The sequence below is a fragment of the Drosophila yakuba genome, chromosome 3L (assembly GCF_016746365.2).
Source record: "Drosophila yakuba strain Tai18E2 chromosome 3L, Prin_Dyak_Tai18E2_2.1, whole genome shotgun sequence".
In the NCBI taxonomy this organism is placed as follows: Eukaryota; Metazoa; Arthropoda; class Insecta; order Diptera; family Drosophilidae; genus Drosophila; species Drosophila yakuba.
The window spans coordinates 3,822,657-3,839,382 of record NC_052529.2 but is presented as its reverse complement, the minus strand read 5'-3'; the positions used below and the strand labels follow the sequence as shown (position 1 = coordinate 3,839,382).

Genomic DNA, 16,726 nt, shown 5'->3' with positions numbered 1-16,726 from the left:
ATCAGGTGGAGATTGCCCCCGGAAATGTATAGCTAAGGGTATGTACAGTGGTCTGTTTTGGGGGGCAATCCAAAGGGTTAAATAATACAAAGTGTTTGGGTGGTGTAAGAACAAAACAAACTAAACCATATCGATAGATATTCTAAGCTGGGCGTCAGTGTTATGTTTTGAGTGTCTCGTTTGGGGAGCAGGAGATGTGATAGGTGTGATTTGGTGTAGTTTGGTGTGGCTTGGTGTGGGGTGTGGCGGCAATGCGGGAAATACATAGCTCTATGGGCGTGGCATGTCTGCTGAACTTGCAATAGTATTATTTTGTAAATATAACAAGGTGTCATATGCGCTGCTTAAGTATACAAAAATAAATAACTTAAGAACTGAGGTTTACAATTTAACAATTTAATTTAATTTATTGTATTCCTTAAAATTATTCAACATCAACAATGTTCCTTTACTTTCCCTATTCCCTATACTCTCTATATCTCGCCACGGCTCTCGGTTCTCGTCTCTCGATCTCAGCGTCTGGATGGGCAGCGTGGTCAGTGTCAGTGTCAGTGTCCAAGTGTCGACTGTCTCGTGGCCGCGTGGGCGTGGCAATCTCGATTGGCATGGGCCAACCCGCATTCCGTTTATTTGTTTTTGTTTTTTTGTCGCACACAATTGATGATTTGTCAATTGCATAATATCACATCTCATTGTCGGAAGTTTCGAGCCGCCGCCCATCGAGCTGCTGGCTCCACTCTGGCCACATGCTGTCCCTCATCCATTGATTCACCCTATGCGCAGTCCGCAGTCCCAGTCGCAGTCCGCCCTATTGAGGTTCAACTGTACAGTGTGTAAAGTGTTTAAAGTGTGTGTTGTAGCGTGGTGTGTGATTTTGTATTCTTTCGTGTTGGCAGCCGACAGTGAGTGATGAGCACAACAAAATCATTTGAGAACTTTCCAAAGAAATGTGTGTGTGTTGGAGTGTTGGGGGTTAGTTGGATTACAGTTTGGGTCTTTCTTCGATCTGGAGGGGAAGATACAAACTATAAACTATGAATTATTTAAAGATACATTTGTGTGGCGGGTACGCGACGAAACACTGAGCAAGGTATACTATCTGTGTGGTGACCAACATCCCTAGTGAACTATCCGTATGCTGGACCAAGCCAGGATGCCCGCTGACTGGGCGAACTAATGAGTGAATAAATGGTTTGAATTTAAATGATTGATTGATTGATTGATTGCTGTTTATGTCCTAGAGGCAGTTGTGTGTTGTTGTTTGTGATCAGATGCGATGTGATGATGGGATTTGATGGGCGGATGGGGCCACATTGGTTCTTGGCTCAGTGGTCGGTCGGTACCCTGCTCGTATGTTACATATTAGTTAGTATAGGCACTTAGCATATTCGATTGTTTTCATAGAAACAAAGTATATGTGTATATATATATTGATTTTTCAGTTTTCTTATCCTTTTCTTATATTTTCAATTTCATTTTGGTTGGAAGTCTTGCGTTTAGAGTTCATTTTTCATTTCTCATTCGTTTTTGATTTTGGATGAAAGTTTTAGTACTTTTTCTTTTGGGAAAACATTGTTCAGTGTGTTCACAGTGGGTTCATAAGCATGTAATTAAAGAGAATAAACATAATACGCGGGTTTTCTTTGTTTTGGTAGTGGGTGAGATTGTGAATGTGTTAAAATGAAAATGATTTGTTTCGTTTTGGTGTCGAAGTAAAAGGGCGGAGCAGTTTTGTTCTCAAATAAAAGGAATTTAACTAACAAAAGAAATAATGTTGTTAAGTTTAGTGTGAATATCCATATATGCATATCTAAACTTAATTCTTATGCCTAGAATAGTTTGTAGATATCGTGTGTACGCTCTTAAATCTACTGATTATTTTTTCTTTACTCCCTTGCCAATTGTTTTAATGCTTCGGGAATTAATTTACATGCTTCTTAAATTTGTATAAATTAAGACTCCATAAATCAATTTGTGCGTAAATCGTGAACAATTAAAAGGGAAACAAATTAAATAATTAAAATGTATGCAATTCTACGCAAATTTATACCTAAGGTGAGCATCAATAATTTGGGGCGAGGATGAAGCAGCTTCTTTTCAAATTGAGAGACAGTAAAACATTGGTAAAGAATTCGTTTTAAATGCCCGTTTTGTGTCTTCCTAAACCTCATAAAATTTCGTGTCTGTGTGTGTGTGTGTTTTTTAGTTATGGCACCTTTTGTATAGAGTCCTAAGTCGTAAATATAACATTAGATAGTGTTTGTCTTATGAGCTGAGCTGGGTCCACCTACGCTTTGTAAGGATAAAGTTTAGTATTTAGCAATGACCTAACTTCTTAATTCATTTCATTTTCGTTCTTTGCTTGTTGAAATAGACGTGTGAAACCATCAAACTGAGAAAATTGCTTTCATGTGGAAACAAATGCAATTTTAAAATGTAAGTCCTTCCCACGATATACGATACAAGTATAAAATGAGGGGTATACACGAGTCGGTGTCTGGGGGGAAGATAAGTTTGCCTAGGCGTATTCAGGTGTGTCTGTGTAAGGGATCCCTTAAGTCGTGAACTAAGTACGAGAATCCCTATAATCAAGTTATATAAAAAAAAACCTCTTGCGTTAAAATGTTACAATGATTCAAACAATATATAAATATATATATATATATATTATATATAATATATCTAAATAATAGAAGTAACCCTAACCTGTGAGACTAGCAGAGACATAGCTATGTAGGCTACGCACTCGTATCTGTGTACTTCTGTTTTGGCTATAAACATTACGTTCTGATGTGTAAGCAAAAATGAGAATGATGAAATATTATTAAACGCAAATAATATAACGTAAAATCGACGTGTGATTCATGAGTTCATCGGTAATTTATCAATAAAACCTAATATTTCCTTCTCCTCGCTTTCTTTGCTTGGCTTCCTTAACTTGCTTTAGTTTTGTTTTGTCGTTCGATGCTAGTTAGCTAACTACGCTCAAACTTCTTAAGACTTATTCACTCGGCATCGTTATTGGTAATCGTAATTATAGCTTAGGCATATACATCTCTTGTCGCTTCTCCTCTGTCTGCTGTCGCCACAATCCTGCTCCTCCGCGCCGCGCTAAGCTGCGTGTGTACCCACCGAGTATAGGTAACATTAGCTTAGGTAGATTAACATTAACTGATAACTGATTAAATATAGCTGGAGAAGGGGTATGCACCATTCATTCTTCGTCTTTGCCTACTAATATGATAACTGGTCCAAGCATCGCCTGCTGCTCTCTACTTGCTCCTCTGCTCTGGTTTCTGCGTCCTTTCGAGCAGCGGCAACTACTGCAAAACGGATGGTATATAGTAAGATTTCAAGGTATGCTCTACAACTCACCTTTCATATGCCTCCTTAGTTAGCTCATAGATATCTCTAGCTCTTATTGGTATAACAAAAAGGTTTTTGCTCATATTTACACATGGAATTTCATATATTTACAGTCGGATGCAGCTTTAGAGGCATCCTGCAAAGGTATTTCACAGTTGCCTCGCTTTGGCAACGCGGTTATCCTCTCCCCTTCCCTTAAGAGTTGTTGGCCCTGGACTTGCGGTTGCCGCTAGTCCCCAAGCCGACATTGGCATTAGTATTGTGCTCTGTAGCAGAGCCATAATGTTGCTGCTGGTGTTGCTGCTGTTTCTCCTTGCTCAGTTGGCGAACGGCGGCATTGGGACGATTATCTGTGGAGTGGATTTTTTCGATATAAGTTCTGATGGTAGATCGTAATCGATTCAACTACTTTTAAATAAAGCACTCTTTACGGACACCTTTAAAATAAAGAACGCTTTTATTGGCTTTCGAACATACCTTTCTCTTTGGCAGAGACCACGACAGCACTGCTGCCTTGGGTAATGTTGGTAGCCGTAAGATTACCAACTGGTTTGCCGATCAGCGCGGCGGGCGAGGCTCCACCTGCGGCGCGTTTCTCGGTAGAAACTGTGGCAAGGCCGCTTTTCTCCACGGCTGCCACCACGACGGCGGGATCACCAAAGACTAGGTCCATCTTGTGGCTGCCGGTGGGCGACAGCGTGCCAGTGGAGCCACCGGAGCCCGTTTCCTTGCCATCAGAGGAGGCAGCGGCCTTGTGGTGCTGTGCCACCTGGGCATAGCTGAGTTTGCTGGCCGTGGCGGCAGCCGAAAGGTTTTCTGTAGACGTGGACGTGGCCACGCTCTTGTGCTTGCTGGCGCCTTTCTCCAGCAGATTGGCGTCTTTCTTGGCATGCAGGGCGGCCACCGAGGGCGGCTTCTTGTGCTGGCCCAGGCTGCACTCGGCCAAACTGGTGGTCAGACCACCCTCCACCACGCTACAGGCGCCAGCGCCCGCGGCCAGGGCAGCGGAATACTCGTTATGGCCAGCCAGCAGCGGCAACTGCTGCTGCTGGACATAGCCTTCGACCAGTCGCTGCTGCGATGGCTGCTTTGGATGCATTTCATCCTCAGTCTTGTTTGATTTGTCCAGCTGCTGCTGCTGCTGTTGCTGGGCTCCGGCTGCCTCCTCTTTGCTGCTGGCATTGATATTTGGTGTTTGACACTTTATCACATGGATCGAATTGTTGTTACTGGAGCTCTGCTTCGTAACGTTCTTAGTATTGTTGCCCTCCTGAATCTGGATTCCATACTCAGCGCCCAGGACTGGCGTGGGGCTAACGGGTGGATTACGCTGCTGATAGTTGTGGGCCAAATGGGGCTGGTTCTGGCCCTGTGGGTGTCTGTTATCCTTACGAGCTTTGCCCTTGCCTCCACTGCCGCCGCCGCCACCACCAGTGCGCACCACGTCCGACAGGCGGTTCTCAGCCCAGTTGTTGGCGGTAGAACTGTTGGCCAAGTGAATATTGCCGGCCTCGATACTGTGTTGATTGCTTGAGCGTTGTTCCTCGCCGCCGGCGCTATCCACGCTGCTGCTCAGCACCTGGTGCTGATGCGGCTGCTGTTGCTGCTGGTGCAGGGTCTGCTTTTGGCCCAAACCTGTTGATGAGGAGGACGAGGTCGTTGAGTTATGCAGGGAGGCTCCGCCAGTGGCCTGAGGTGTGTGTGGAGCGGTGGCTGAAGTGGCTGGCAGTGGTGGAAAGGCAGCATCCTCTAAATCGAACTGCGGCGGTTGCACGGGTGCGGCTGGTTGTTGCTGTTGTTGTTGCTGCTGCTGTTGCTGCTGCTGCTGTTGGTGCTGATGCTGGTGACCCTGATAGCCCAAGGAGCTATGGTGAATACCGCGCTCGTTGCTTCCGCCGGACAGACTGTTGCTGCCCGATCCTCCGCCAGTTCCGCCACCGCCGGATCCGCCACTGCTGACGCCTAAGCCGCCGCTGTTGCCCACATTGCTGCCAATCGAATTGTGGTGGTGATGGTGGTGATAGTGATGACCCGAGCCCTGCTGCCCAGTGCCGGTGGTCATGTGATGTTGCTGCTGCTGCGACGACAGGGCGTTGTGGTGATGGTGATGGTGCGAGCCACTCGCCATCGATGAATGCTGGGCGTGGTAGTGCGGATTATAGTTATTGCCCTTGTAGTTGCCACGGTGCTGGGGCGGTGGGACGTCGTGGATAGTGTTATAGTGGGTCTGGCGCTCTCCGCCACGATGGGATGCTCCACCGCCATCGGTTCCGCCACCTGATTGTACATTGCTCCCGGTGGAAGATGACATCAGATGCTGCTGCGGATGCGGGTTTGATGGCGAGCTGCCGTAGAGCTGTATTGCAACGAATATAGACGGTTATGAATAAATACTTTTACTATTGCGTAAACCACATATTATACTTTCAGTGACTTGCTTAATAGAATTAAGTTAAAATTAAATTCCATTTAAAGGTTTAGAAACCGCAAGCTATATATGGTATGTAGATTACTCACCCCAACTCGTCCGCCTGGGGAATAGTTGATTCCGCCCTCCTCATCACGACGACGACGACGCGGGCGGTTCTGCCATTGCAGTGGCTCCTTACTGATCGATGTGGCCAGCGATGAGGAGGAGCTGGCAGACATGTTGCTGCTGCGATTAACCTGCTGCATGGCGTGAGAGCTATGCTCGACGCCATCACCCGCTTCCTGCAACTCCTGCACCTGCACTTGCTGTTGCTGAAGGACTACCTGTTGCTGTTGCGGCTGTGGCTGCGTCTGCTGGACCACCAGGTGGTGTTGATGCTGGCCCGGCTGCTGCTGTGGAGCCGGTGCAGTGGATACATACGTAACTTGCGGAGCGCTGGCAGCGCTGGAGGAAGCCAATTGATAGTGCTGCTGCTGAGTCTGTCCCTGTTGCTGCTGCTGAGCCTGCAGATGGTGGCTGTGGGCGGGCAGAGCCTGCACCTGTGTGGTGTAGTGATGGTGGGTGGTCACACCACCACCATAGCTTTTGTCAAGGTTCTTCTGCATGCCACCTGTAGCGAATGAAAATTGTATTAAACGGTTTCGCAACAACGTGGCATTTAAAAACGCACCCTTCCAGTTGCTCTTGATGGGGTAGTGGCGAGTAGAATTGTTCACCTGCACCGAGGCCTGTTGCTGTTGAGCTGAGCTCGTTGGCTGCTGCTGAATTTGTTGGATCACTTGCTGCGGTTGCTGTTGCAAAGGGGCTGGCTGTAGTGGATCCTGCACAATGTTGGCCGGGACCACGCTGACCATTCCTCCTGGAATGGCACCAGTTATCTGGATGGGCACAATACTGCCGCCCTGGATGTGCGAGGCTGTTTGTGTGTTGCGCGGTGGTTTGCCTCTCGACTCGCCGCGTGGTCCCGAGTTTGCACCGCCCACGTTGTTTGGATTGCCGCGGTGATTGTTATTGTAGCGCCCTCCGCCCTGCGGTTTGGACGTGACCATTGCTTGTGCGGTGGGTGGTGGAGCTTGAGCGAAACCGGCTGTCACAGGCGGTGGAGCCAAAGGATTGGTGGTAAAGATGTTTCCTCCGAGCTCGTAAAAGTTTTGCCCATGGGCGGCAGTGGCTGCTACAGTGCCAGGCGGCCAGGGTCCAGCCACCAAGCCGGGGTAAAATTGATTCTGCGGAATCGGCTGTAAACAAACAAAGATAGACATCATTAACAGATCAATCTTAATCGGGAACATCGTATTCACTTTTGTATTGAAAAGTATTCAAACACTTCACCTCTTAATTGCAATTCGAGAAGGGAAGTATTTAAATTATTGGAATCCCAATTTAATCAAATAAGAAATCTAATACGTACTAAAAGTATGCACTTAGTTTACTTGATACTTACAATCAGTACTGGATTGCTGTACTGAACTGAGGCAGGAGCCGCGATGGCCGCTCCATTGGTGTACAGATAGCGGGGCTGCTGGGCAGCCGCATAGCCAACTGTGGCGGCACCGGCTCCGGATGGATCAAAGACGTTGGCAGTCGGCGGCGACGTGAGGCGATAGCCGTTCTTCATATTTGGTACAGCTTGGATGCGATTGATAAACGATTTGGGCTTGATGCGAGCCATGATCGGCTTGCCCTGGAACTCCTTGACCTCTTCGCGCAGGTACTTGAACGCCTTCTGCGCATCTTCGTCCGACTCGAAAGTTATGTACCACGAGTTATTGGCGGCGAATTCGCAGGATATCGGGCGGGGACAGCTCTCGTTGCTGAACAGAGCCTGTAACATAAGCAAAATCCAATTAGTATTTAAGCTGACTCAGGAAAGCGAGAATAGTCACCCACCTTGACGTCATCGAGAGGCGTGTTGTTCGATATCTCGCGCAGAATGATGATGCAACGCTTGCGATTGGGACGCACGCGCAGACCTTTGTCGTCCACCTGGACATTGGGCGATTCACGCAGCACCTCAGTGATGAGATTGATGTCATTGGTTAGTTTTCGCACCAAATTGAATCTGGCCACAGTGTAAATGGGCACATACTGGTCGCTGTCCATCTGGGAGAGTAGGTAAGTGTCGTTGGCCAGGTTCTCTCTGTTTAGAGGCGAATAAGAATCAAGTCAGAAATAGTTTAATTAGAACACTAGGTGACGAAACCCACCTGGAGAAGTAGTACTCAAGTTGGGTGGCCAGCATTTGCTTGAGCTTGTCCAATGGTATGTTGGGCTCCTCTCCACCGGCTGCATTGTGGCTGCCTTGCTGCTGATCAGCTGACCCATTGGCTGGGAGCTGAACGGGCACTGGGACTTGGACAGGAACCTGGACCGGCACTACAATTTGATGGGGCTGCGGATCGAGAGCAACTAAATTCGTGTTGTTCAGGGCGTCTGTGGTGTAGCAGACCACAGTGCCATCCTGGGTCTGGGCGAGTGCGCCATTCATGATGGCGTATTCGTTTGTGTCCTGCGCCTCTCCGACTCCTCCGGATGCTCCTGCTGCTCCTCCGGCTACTGTTCCTGATCCTCCAGCCGTGGCCTGCGGAAGCGCCGGCTGATGGCCGTAGGTCAGATGTTGGGCGGGATGCGGCGACTGCTGTTGCTGCTGCTGGTGGAGATGCTGTTGGAGCGTCTGTTGCTGCTGCTGCTGTTGCTGCTGTTGTTGCTGTTGGTGGGCTACGTGCGTATGGGCCAGAATCTGGGCCTGGTGTGGATGCGCCTGCTGCTGCTGCTGCTGGGCGGGCACAACTGCTGCTTGTGCTGTTGATGCGGTGGCCACTGGAGCAACGGCAACTGGAGGAGCTACTGCTGGAGCGCCTGCGGCGGCGGCTGCTGCAGCTGCGGCTGTGATCAACGGTATGTGGGCAGCGGCGGCTGCTGCGGGTGACGCTGCAATTTGGGTGGTGGCGCCAAACAGATTAGTGGCTAGCATCGCCGTCTCGACAGGAACGTTGGTGTAGACGGGCGGCTGGATCTTGAGTGCATCTCCGTTCATGTACACATATCCTCCTGCAAGTGGTTTTCACATAAGATGGTTTTCACATTATGGATGGTCGGGGTGGTGGGTGGTGTTGCATGGCTGGGTGTGTGTATGTGATTCTGTACATGTGTGTGTGTGGGTGTGTGGTGTATAAACAAGGTCAATTTTTTGTTATTGTAGACGTAACGGGAAACTTTCGTAATCGGAGGAAGCTAGACGCTGGGAAAACTCTGCCGATTTCGAGCTAATAACAACAAAAAACAAACAAGCGAAACGCAGTGCCAGCATAAGCGCACACATACATATGCAAATTTTGCGAGCATGTGGGTGATGCATAGGGGGTGGTGGCACACTCGTATGAACTGGTGCTAGTTAACGCATTTTACCAACCTAGGTAGTATTCCATGGTAACGTATGTTGCAATTATCAAGAAATTCCACACAAAGACACAGTCGGTTATTTCGCTTCTCCTTATTTGCTTTTCCTCTTTTTTTTTTTTTAAATCTATTTTTTTTCGCTCTTTCGAGCTACACACACACTTACGCACGCGGCACACTCACACACACAGCAGGCACACACAGCAACACACACACACACGTTGCCACCCAGTCGCGAGAGTGGGAGCGAGAGAGAGCGAAGGAGAGGATGAGAGAGCAGGCGAACGAGCGAGAGGAGGAGCTCTTCTTTCTATTTGGAAAATTTGATTTTCACTGCGATGTTTCGTATTTCGCCAACTTGCTTTTCCGCGATTCCAATCGCGTTGAAAATCGAGCACTCTCTTGGGCGACGATGGTTATTTATTTATACTGCTTCTGCTGCTTGCGACTCGAAAACACGGCTCCTGCTCCTCCGCCCCTTTTCCACAACATTTTCTTCAACTCTACGTTGCCTTTTCCTCGGTCTTCTTCTGTGCTCTTCTTCTTTCCGCTCGCCGTTTCTTTTCTATTTTTTCTTCTTTTCTTGTCGTTTGCAGTCTATATTTTTTTCCTCGCCTTTCCTTCGCTTTTTGCACACGCAAAGAATGTGAATTGAAAATTGAAAACGACCGAGAGGCAATTGATTTTTTTTTTGTTGCGACTTTTCACACCCAACTTGCACCGCCCGCACCAGCCAGCGTTGCGCTTTTCAGTAGCCAATCGTTAGTGAAGTTGCCAAATGAATTGTTAAGGTTGTGCCTAGTTTTTTTCACCACCAACTTGTCACGCGAAAAATCCAAAAATTCGACTTCTCATCGTCATAGAAAACTTTCGCCGTTTCGATAGATCGCAAGTCAGGGTTGCAAGCGATTGCAAATACTATAAGTTTGAAAAGTAACTTGATTTGTCAGTAGTTTTTTTCCTGACAGGTTTTAAAAGGTCCATAGCAAGAGACACGCAAGTCAAGACATGTTTTTGTGCGTTTCGTTGACCAAAAATGCTTAAATAGTTAATACGTTGTAATGAGAAGAATGAGAATAGCTTGTTGAAATACTTCTTTAATACCAGCACGCTGCCCAAGAATATCGAACAAAAAATACCAACTGCCTGCAAGGTGACAACCCTGAAACGTGCAAGAACATAATATTGCTAAGCGAAATGCAGCCCTCCCGCCCCCTCTCCCATCATGTTACCTGTACAATTATGCACCCATTTTAACTTACCACTGGGGATAATGAAAATCCCGGGCTCGTCCGCCTGCAGACGGCAAATTCGTGCAGCTGCAACAACGCTGGGGCGAAAAACCACTTGTTAAATTTGGCCGAACGAACAAAATGAAACACCAAGCGTTCCGCGCGTCCACGTATTCTTTAATGCACGTTCTGCTTGCAAATTATTGTTGGGAAATTCGTCAGTTTCAACGCGTCAATTTCAGGGGACGAATTTGTCTACGTTGGACACTCAGGTAACTCTTTTTTTCAGCAAAATGCAACACACGCAAAAACTTCGCGCTCCGATTTTTTGTGCCTAAATTAGTGTGACTGCACAACAATCTGAAAAAAATACCCACGTTCGCCTTAAGAGGTGATTAACTTGAGGGGTGGAAAGTAGATGAAGTTGGGACAACAACCAAAGCTGACTTTTTTGATTATTCATATATTTTTTGTATTAGACAATAAATATATTCATCCTATTTATATTAATACATATCTTAATTAACTAAATTGTATTTATTGCATAATGCTTTCTGCGAGCATTTCAGCGACAGACAAACCAATTCGAAACAAAAAAAGGTAACTTTTTCGTCCCATTATGCTACGACAGCGCCCGCACACATTCGTTTATTTAAATTGAACATTTAATTTTATTTATAACATTGTTCTCAGTTAATGGTCTATTGCTTTTGTATGTTTATGTTCTATCAAGAGTGTTTGAATAAATCGGAACAAAGAACTTTTCCAAGTTTTTGGGTGTTGATGTAGAGCTTAAGAATGAAAGAGTAGTATGAAGATTCACACGGTTTGTTCGTTCGTCCGCTTAGAAGCCGTGCACCTTCAGCTGATCCGGCTTAGCTAGACCCACCTTCGTCAACCATTGGCAGATGTTCTCACGCTGATCGCCCTGGAGCTGCAGGACCTCACCATACTCTGGGTGCTCGATTACAGTGCCATTGCATGCGAATTCCTGGGAATAGATAAAATAATTATTAGTGTTGTTCAACCAAATCCACAACTGTCAAAGCAATCAATGTTGTCTGCAACCTGTGAAACTTGACTGTCGACCAAATAGAAATCAATAATTTTCTTCTAAAGCCTACCGCAATCTCAAATAGAAAAAATAATGCAAAAAAACTGGGATTTGGTGCAATGAAATTCTTCCTATAGCAATGAAATCGAATTAAAATCCCTTAATCTTTCTTTCAAGATGGAAAAATTCTTATGGATGTATAAACTACTAGTAAGGGATGTTTAAACTTCTATACCGACCATCGAAATCAATAGATTAGGGGTAAATTTGGTATATGTACTTTAGGGGAAGTAAACAGATTTTACAGGATTAGCAAGTAGAACGAACGCGTGGTCATATCTTGCTTCGACCGTTGATGGATATTCCTGATAACAAAACGCTTGGGTAAACCCACCTTCTTGCAGGAGCGGACTATCTTCTTCAAGTCATACTCCGCGGACAGGCCCTGGACAGTGGTTAGCGTCTTGCGACCGTTCCTCTGCTGGATTCTTATGTGCACTAGCCCGTCTTGAATATCATCATCATTGCCCTTGATTGCATCAGCAAAGGGGTCTGAAAAGGTGAAAAATGGTTTGGTTATTGCGACTATCGAGGAACTCAATGCATGCAAGATGTAAAACGCATGTTGTAAGGCATGTAATCACACCCTAGCAGCGTGTTTTACTTTTGCCCCAGAATGCGCTTATGTGCGTCTGTGTGTGTCTGTGTGCGTGATGATGACGAGCAGGGCGGCCATTTTTATGTACATGTGTAGGAGTCGGGGAAAAGTGTCTCATTTAGCCTTCACTTACCACGAGTGTTTAAATTCTGGATGGACATACGACAATAAAAACAAACCACAGCCTAAAACAAAAACTTTTTGAAATGATTTGTTGATATTCGAACTTTAATTTAACGTTTTACTAAGTGAGTTTTTTCGGAAATGTGTCTGACAAGTAGACTAGAGCTGGAAAAAAATCGATTTCTAATCGATACTATCGAGTGTTCACAAGATTGGCAACGCCCGCCAGCATCGATTGTATATTTACAAACCTTAATTAATAAGTTTTTTTAATAATAATAATTTTTATTTATTAAGGCATACGGGAATTAATAAGTATTAACTGGAAATATGCGTTCCAATTCTGGCGCCGTTGGGTATTTTTTTCCAACAACAATTAAATAACAGAGTGGTTTGGGCTTATAGCGTAAAAATATATGACAAAATGTTACAGAATAGCAGCAAGCTATATGACTTTTTATAAAAATGAATAATTAAAAAATTTAACTAATAAAAATTAAATTCATGTCATATGGATTTAAAGTAGTTTTAAAGAAGCAAATCATAACAATTTTAAATAATTTTTGTTTTGGTGTAGCGCATGAAATTTTTTTCGATAGTTGCCCTGCCAACTCGCGCAACTCAGAGTGCAACCCTGTGTTTTCGACAATCGCAGCCAACTTCGCGCTATGTCGGGCTGCCATATTTCTTTCCTTCTTGTATTTCAACGAGAAAAGGTGGGCATTTTGCGTTTGTTCTCGATTTGGTTAAGTTCTAGCGTTCCTTCAGCCTCCTAAACGCTCCGCAAGTGTTGAGGTACAATGGCTGCCCCACGTGTTTTCTTCAATTTGGCTGCCGGCCCGCTGAACTTCGGAGGTAAATTGAGTTTTACCCTCACGTGCAACGCAGCGGGCAAATAGTGAATAAAAATGTGAATTAATTTGTAGCGAACCCATGATGGACTTAATCAAATAGTATATATTACTAAGCTAACGTGGCGTTGATCAATACCCCATTTAATATCGGTTTTTTCTTTCTTTACATGCTCATTTTTCTGCTGTTTTCCTGTTTTTTTTATTAACATGGATCTTTTCAATAAAGGTAAGAACACGTGTGGTTTTAAAATGCGTGATATATTCATTCTATGATGAATGATTGAGCAGAAGAGTTCTTGAAGACTATATTCATCACCCAAGACTGAATATATCTAAAGATCTCGTTTTTTTTATGCAGAAACAACATAATCTAACAAAGAATTTCTTTTTCTTCCATGTTCACCTCTGGAATGGCTAATTTATTAATTTTCTGTAAAGGTAAGCATATAAAATGTATTCGAAATCACATTTTTTTATTTTAATGAGGATTGATTTAGCAGAAGAGTTCTTGAAGACTATATTCATCACCCAAAACTGAAATACCCTCAAAAAATATTTAATATGACTTTTTCCAGAGTATTTTCTAATGAGTTTTTTAATTTCTATTACAGACGTGAGATGGCAACCTCTTCGCACCTCAATTGGTTGATCATTCGCAACAACAACGCCTTCTTGTTGAAGAAGCGCGATGTTAAGAAGCCCTTCAGCACAGTAAGTAAATGTGACAATGAAAACTGTTCACCACGTTTAAATGATGTTTCCAACTTATAACTTTCACAATGATATTTGAATACAACATGATAGTAATTTTAATCTGATAAAAGTTGGCTGCATCACTAGTTGAATAGTCCAAGCACATTTTACTGACTGTCAAATCCTTTCCAGGAGCCAAACAACTTGGCTAGCGTGAGCTCGTACCGCTACAGCGGCATCGTGCACAAGAAGACCCTGGGAGTTGTGCCAGCCGCCGACAAGAAGGGCTTCACCGCCGTGCTGAAGAAGGGCAAGTATGCCCAGCGTCCCGCCAAGAACACCGTGCGTGTTGACTTCAAGGCCGGTCCCCGCCGTTCCCTGAAGAAGCTGAAGAACCTGCTCATCGGCTCCAAGTACCGCAAGGACCTGACACAGGTGAATAAGTGGCTCAAAGTCTAGGGACAACTGTTTTGGGTCTTGTTATGATGATCTTTTTTAATTTGCTACAACCAAGATCGCAGAATGATCGTGTTGATAACCTTGTCTGAGGCTCTCAACCACAATATATTATCGTACTTCTGTGTTGGATTTATTCTAATAAATTTACTTGTGTTTACAGGCTGCCCTCCGCCGCGCTTCTGCTGTCCTGCGCTCCCAGAAGCCCGCCCCCGTGAAGGGAAAGAAGGCCGAGCTTGCTAAGGGAAAGAAGCCCGAATAAACTGTACCAGATGGGATTATGCGGAGCTGTTTTCTACTCGAGAATAAAGAAAAAATGTTAAAAACACCCTAATATTAATGAAAATTTCTGTTTCTGTGTTCACTTGTCCGGTAAAGGGTCGCAACGAAGTACTGCATACTTTGAGGCGATATATTTATGATTAGCTTAACTAATGTCGCATTTGGATCATTCTTCTATAACCTCGAATGAGGTCACTGACCCACTATATTATCTGAACAATTTGGAATGTGAAAGATTTAACTACTTATTAAATGCCAAACTAGGATTTTAAGTAGTGAATTCTGATAATTTTAATGAGTTCTGTAAATATTTGTTGATAGAAAAGGTTAACATAAATTTTTGTGTTCCTAAATGATTCTCACTTTTATTGAAACATAATTTCTGGGATATGGATGACTTTACAAATAAAGAGACCATGGAATTGCATTGAAGATTACATGACGTAAAAGATCAAGTAAGAGTTATATAAACTCTAGTCAAACATACATCGCTGCTTACACTACGCTATACATGGATTTTAAATGCGCATTGAGCTTGGCTACTACCCACAACTTCAGTAGAAGTACTCGTACTTCTGGGCATGGTGCAGCATCACCTCCATCGACTTCTTGCCTTGCAGCACTCCATTTCGTTCCATATAGTTCCAGATGGAGCCCATAAACAGGCAGAACAGAATTACGCCAAACACGATGAACTTGAGCAGCAGAAAGATGGTGCGCATGCCCACGGGGGCGGTGAACTCCACCAGCAGGACCAGGAGGACGAACAGGAAGGTGGCGGCGCTGTAGTACAGTATTCGATCAGTGTTCAACTGAAGCAGGGAAGCATCGCACAAGGCCAGAGCTTCGTGAAGGGCAGCAGTTCTGGCGGCGGGCATGGATTGGATGGAAGTGGAGCTTCCGTTGCATTGGATCTCCGGCTGCTGCTGTGACTGATCGTCCTCTCCTGTCTGAGCATCGCCTGCTCCTAGTTCTCTCACCGCACAGCTTTCACCCTCCTCCACCTGGCAGTTCACCTCTATCGTGGCCACTGGCTCCTCAGTTCTAGGTGCCAGCTTGAATAACTTCAGCTTGGCCATCACTGCCTCGTGGTCGGAGAAGCTGAACTTCTCGCCGGGCACTCGCTCCGGAAAAGGCAGTGTGTACTCCGCTATCTCAGCATTGACATGATCGCCACCACGCACAAATATGTGATCGATGCGGATGCCTTGGGGATTTCTCTCCCGTGCTTGCTTTGATGTGTACGAGTTGTGTTCACATTCGTTGGTCCGAAAAGAGTCCGAGGCGCAGCTGTCGAGCATCTTGGAGGTGTAGAGCAGCACCTTGTATGAGATGTCCTGTGGCTGGGCATTCAGGTCACCAGCCAGGATCTGCAAGGCAGAGTTCCCCCTGGTGGCCTCAATAAATTGAGCAGTGTCAAAGGCCTGGATGACGCGATGCGTCTTGTACTCGTCGTTGGCATTGTCGTACTCCGCGTGCAGGTGGGCATTGTACAGGTGCACCATCTGCCCGCCGACAAGTATGCGGCACAGACCCACACCCTTGCCGCCGAACCAATCCGCATGCTGAATACGGTGGAAGTAGCCATTCACGGACCACGCATGAAACAAAGTGCCCAGTATGGGGTACTTGGAGAGCACCAGCAGACCGGCGCCCATTACGCCGCTATGGAAATAGTGGCTGTGGGGCAGGACCGCCTCCGTGCCCTTCTGCAGTTGCTCGCTGTCCTGTTGCGCCCACACCTCCTGCAAGGAAACGATGTCATATTTCCCGCTGGCCAGCTCCTTGCAGATGGCATCGATGCGGGGTCCGCGATCACTCGACACATACGGAATGCCCCTGAAATTGCACACATGTGATTAGTCTCCACAGATCGGTGACAAGGCAAGTGGTGCTCCAGCAGCCGTAGAAGGAGATGCCTGTCTCACCATATATTCAGGGTCAGAATGTTCAGCTCTAGCAGCAACATAGCGACTTCTTTGGCCGGGTTTTACGTTCGCATGCTTACAATGGAATAACGGGCGCGGGAGCAGCGATAAGATAACTTTTTGATTTTGTTATTTTCAAAAGATATAAAGCCACAGTGTGACCGTCTGGGGAAAGCCAAAATTTAATAAAGTCTTAACCCTCTGATGAGCTTTGTGGTTGCGACAAGTCATAATCGTCTATGACCTCGTA

The 16,726-nt window shown here is 45.6% G+C and overlaps 4 protein-coding genes and 2 non-coding genes across 8 annotated transcripts; 3 read left to right on the top strand and 3 right to left on the bottom strand.

Moving 5' to 3' along the window:
• Positions 1 to 286: 286 nt before the first annotated feature.
• LOC6532792 (la-related protein Larp4B) lies at positions 287 to 10,769 on the bottom strand. 3 transcript variants are annotated; one of them, XM_015194123.3, is made up of 9 exons: positions 10,459 to 10,769; positions 8,005 to 8,848; positions 7,688 to 7,937; positions 7,242 to 7,622; positions 6,468 to 7,035; positions 5,884 to 6,407; positions 3,844 to 5,722; positions 3,376 to 3,716; positions 287 to 3,323 (listed from the first exon to the last, which is right to left on the bottom strand). In XM_015194123.3, the coding sequence occupies exons 2-8, from the start codon at positions 8,832 to 8,834 to the stop codon at positions 3,562 to 3,564; spliced, it is 4,587 nt and encodes a 1,528-aa protein (XP_015049609.1). In that variant the 5' UTR covers positions 8,835 to 8,848; positions 10,459 to 10,769; the 3' UTR covers positions 287 to 3,323; positions 3,376 to 3,561. The 3 variants fall into 3 exon arrangements, with proteins under 3 accessions (XP_015049609.1, XP_015049610.1, XP_002093530.1); XM_015194124.3 differs by lacking the exon at positions 10,459 to 10,769 and adding an exon at positions 9,210 to 10,098; XM_002093494.4 differs by lacking the exon at positions 10,459 to 10,769 and adding an exon at positions 9,210 to 10,098 and having other exon boundaries at positions 287 to 3,320.
• Positions 10,770 to 11,033: 264 nt separating this feature from the next.
• LOC6532791 (eukaryotic translation initiation factor eIF1) lies at positions 11,034 to 12,402 on the bottom strand. The gene is made up of 4 exons (XM_039374822.2): positions 12,386 to 12,402; positions 12,274 to 12,325; positions 11,877 to 12,034; positions 11,034 to 11,419 (listed from the first exon to the last, which is right to left on the bottom strand). The coding sequence occupies exons 2-4, from the start codon at positions 12,299 to 12,301 to the stop codon at positions 11,273 to 11,275; spliced, it is 333 nt and encodes a 110-aa protein (XP_039230756.1). The 5' UTR covers positions 12,302 to 12,325; positions 12,386 to 12,402; the 3' UTR covers positions 11,034 to 11,272.
• A 528-nt stretch (positions 12,403 to 12,930) lies between these two features.
• On the top strand, positions 12,931 to 14,600 carry LOC6532786 (60S ribosomal protein L28). The gene is made up of 4 exons (XM_015194120.3): positions 12,931 to 12,979; positions 13,729 to 13,828; positions 14,003 to 14,245; positions 14,430 to 14,600. Exons 2-4 carry the CDS (start codon positions 13,736 to 13,738, stop codon positions 14,526 to 14,528), a joined length of 435 nt encoding a protein of 144 aa, XP_015049606.1. The 5' UTR covers positions 12,931 to 12,979; positions 13,729 to 13,735; the 3' UTR covers positions 14,529 to 14,600.
• On the top strand, positions 13,377 to 13,452 carry LOC6532790. Its single transcript, XR_005561383.1, has one exon. It is a non-coding gene; the product is annotated as a small nucleolar RNA CD11 (small nucleolar RNA).
• LOC6532789 lies at positions 13,589 to 13,663 on the top strand. Its single transcript, XR_005561382.1, has one exon. It is a non-coding gene; the product is annotated as a small nucleolar RNA CD11 (small nucleolar RNA).
• Positions 14,601 to 14,885: 285 nt separating the features above from the next.
• On the bottom strand, positions 14,886 to 16,657 carry LOC26536235 (putative neutral sphingomyelinase). The gene is made up of 2 exons (XM_015194118.2): positions 16,477 to 16,657; positions 14,886 to 16,387 (listed from the first exon to the last, which is right to left on the bottom strand). Exons 1-2 carry the CDS (start codon positions 16,515 to 16,517, stop codon positions 15,103 to 15,105), a joined length of 1,326 nt encoding a protein of 441 aa, XP_015049604.1. The 5' UTR covers positions 16,518 to 16,657; the 3' UTR covers positions 14,886 to 15,102.
• Positions 16,658 to 16,726: the final 69 nt, after the last annotated feature.

Excerpts from the sequence above, each read along its gene's own strand:
- LOC26536235 (XM_015194118.2), bottom strand. The coding sequence starts at position 16,517 with ATGTTGCTGCTAGAGCTGAACATTCTGACCCTGAATATATG. Across the intron at positions 16,388-16,476 it reads ATTCTGACCCTGAATATATG|GGGCATTCCGTATGTGTCGA; the intron begins GTGAGACAGGCA and ends GTGCAATTTCAG.
- LOC6532786 (XM_015194120.3), top strand. The coding sequence starts at position 13,736 with ATGGCAACCTCTTCGCACCTCAATTGGTTGATCATTCGCAACAACAAC. Across the intron at positions 13,829-14,002 it reads TTAAGAAGCCCTTCAGCACA|GAGCCAAACAACTTGGCTAG; the intron begins GTAAGTAAATGT and ends AATCCTTTCCAG. Across the intron at positions 14,246-14,429 it reads ACCGCAAGGACCTGACACAG|GCTGCCCTCCGCCGCGCTTC; the intron begins GTGAATAAGTGG and ends TTGTGTTTACAG.
- LOC6532791 (XM_039374822.2), bottom strand. The coding sequence starts at position 12,301 with ATGTCCATCCAGAATTTAAACACTCGTG. Across the intron at positions 12,035-12,273 it reads CCAGAATTTAAACACTCGTG|ACCCCTTTGCTGATGCAATC; the intron begins GTAAGTGAAGGC and ends TCACCTTTTCAG. Across the intron at positions 11,420-11,876 it reads TAGTCCGCTCCTGCAAGAAG|GAATTCGCATGCAATGGCAC; the intron begins GTGGGTTTACCC and ends ATCTATTCCCAG.
- LOC6532792 (XM_015194124.3), bottom strand. Across the intron at positions 7,036-7,241 it reads ACAGCAATCCAGTACTGATT|CCGATTCCGCAGAATCAATT; the intron begins GTAAGTATCAAG and ends GTTTGTTTACAG. Across the intron at positions 6,408-6,467 it reads CATCAAGAGCAACTGGAAGG|GTGGCATGCAGAAGAACCTT; the intron begins GTGCGTTTTTAA and ends CATTCGCTACAG.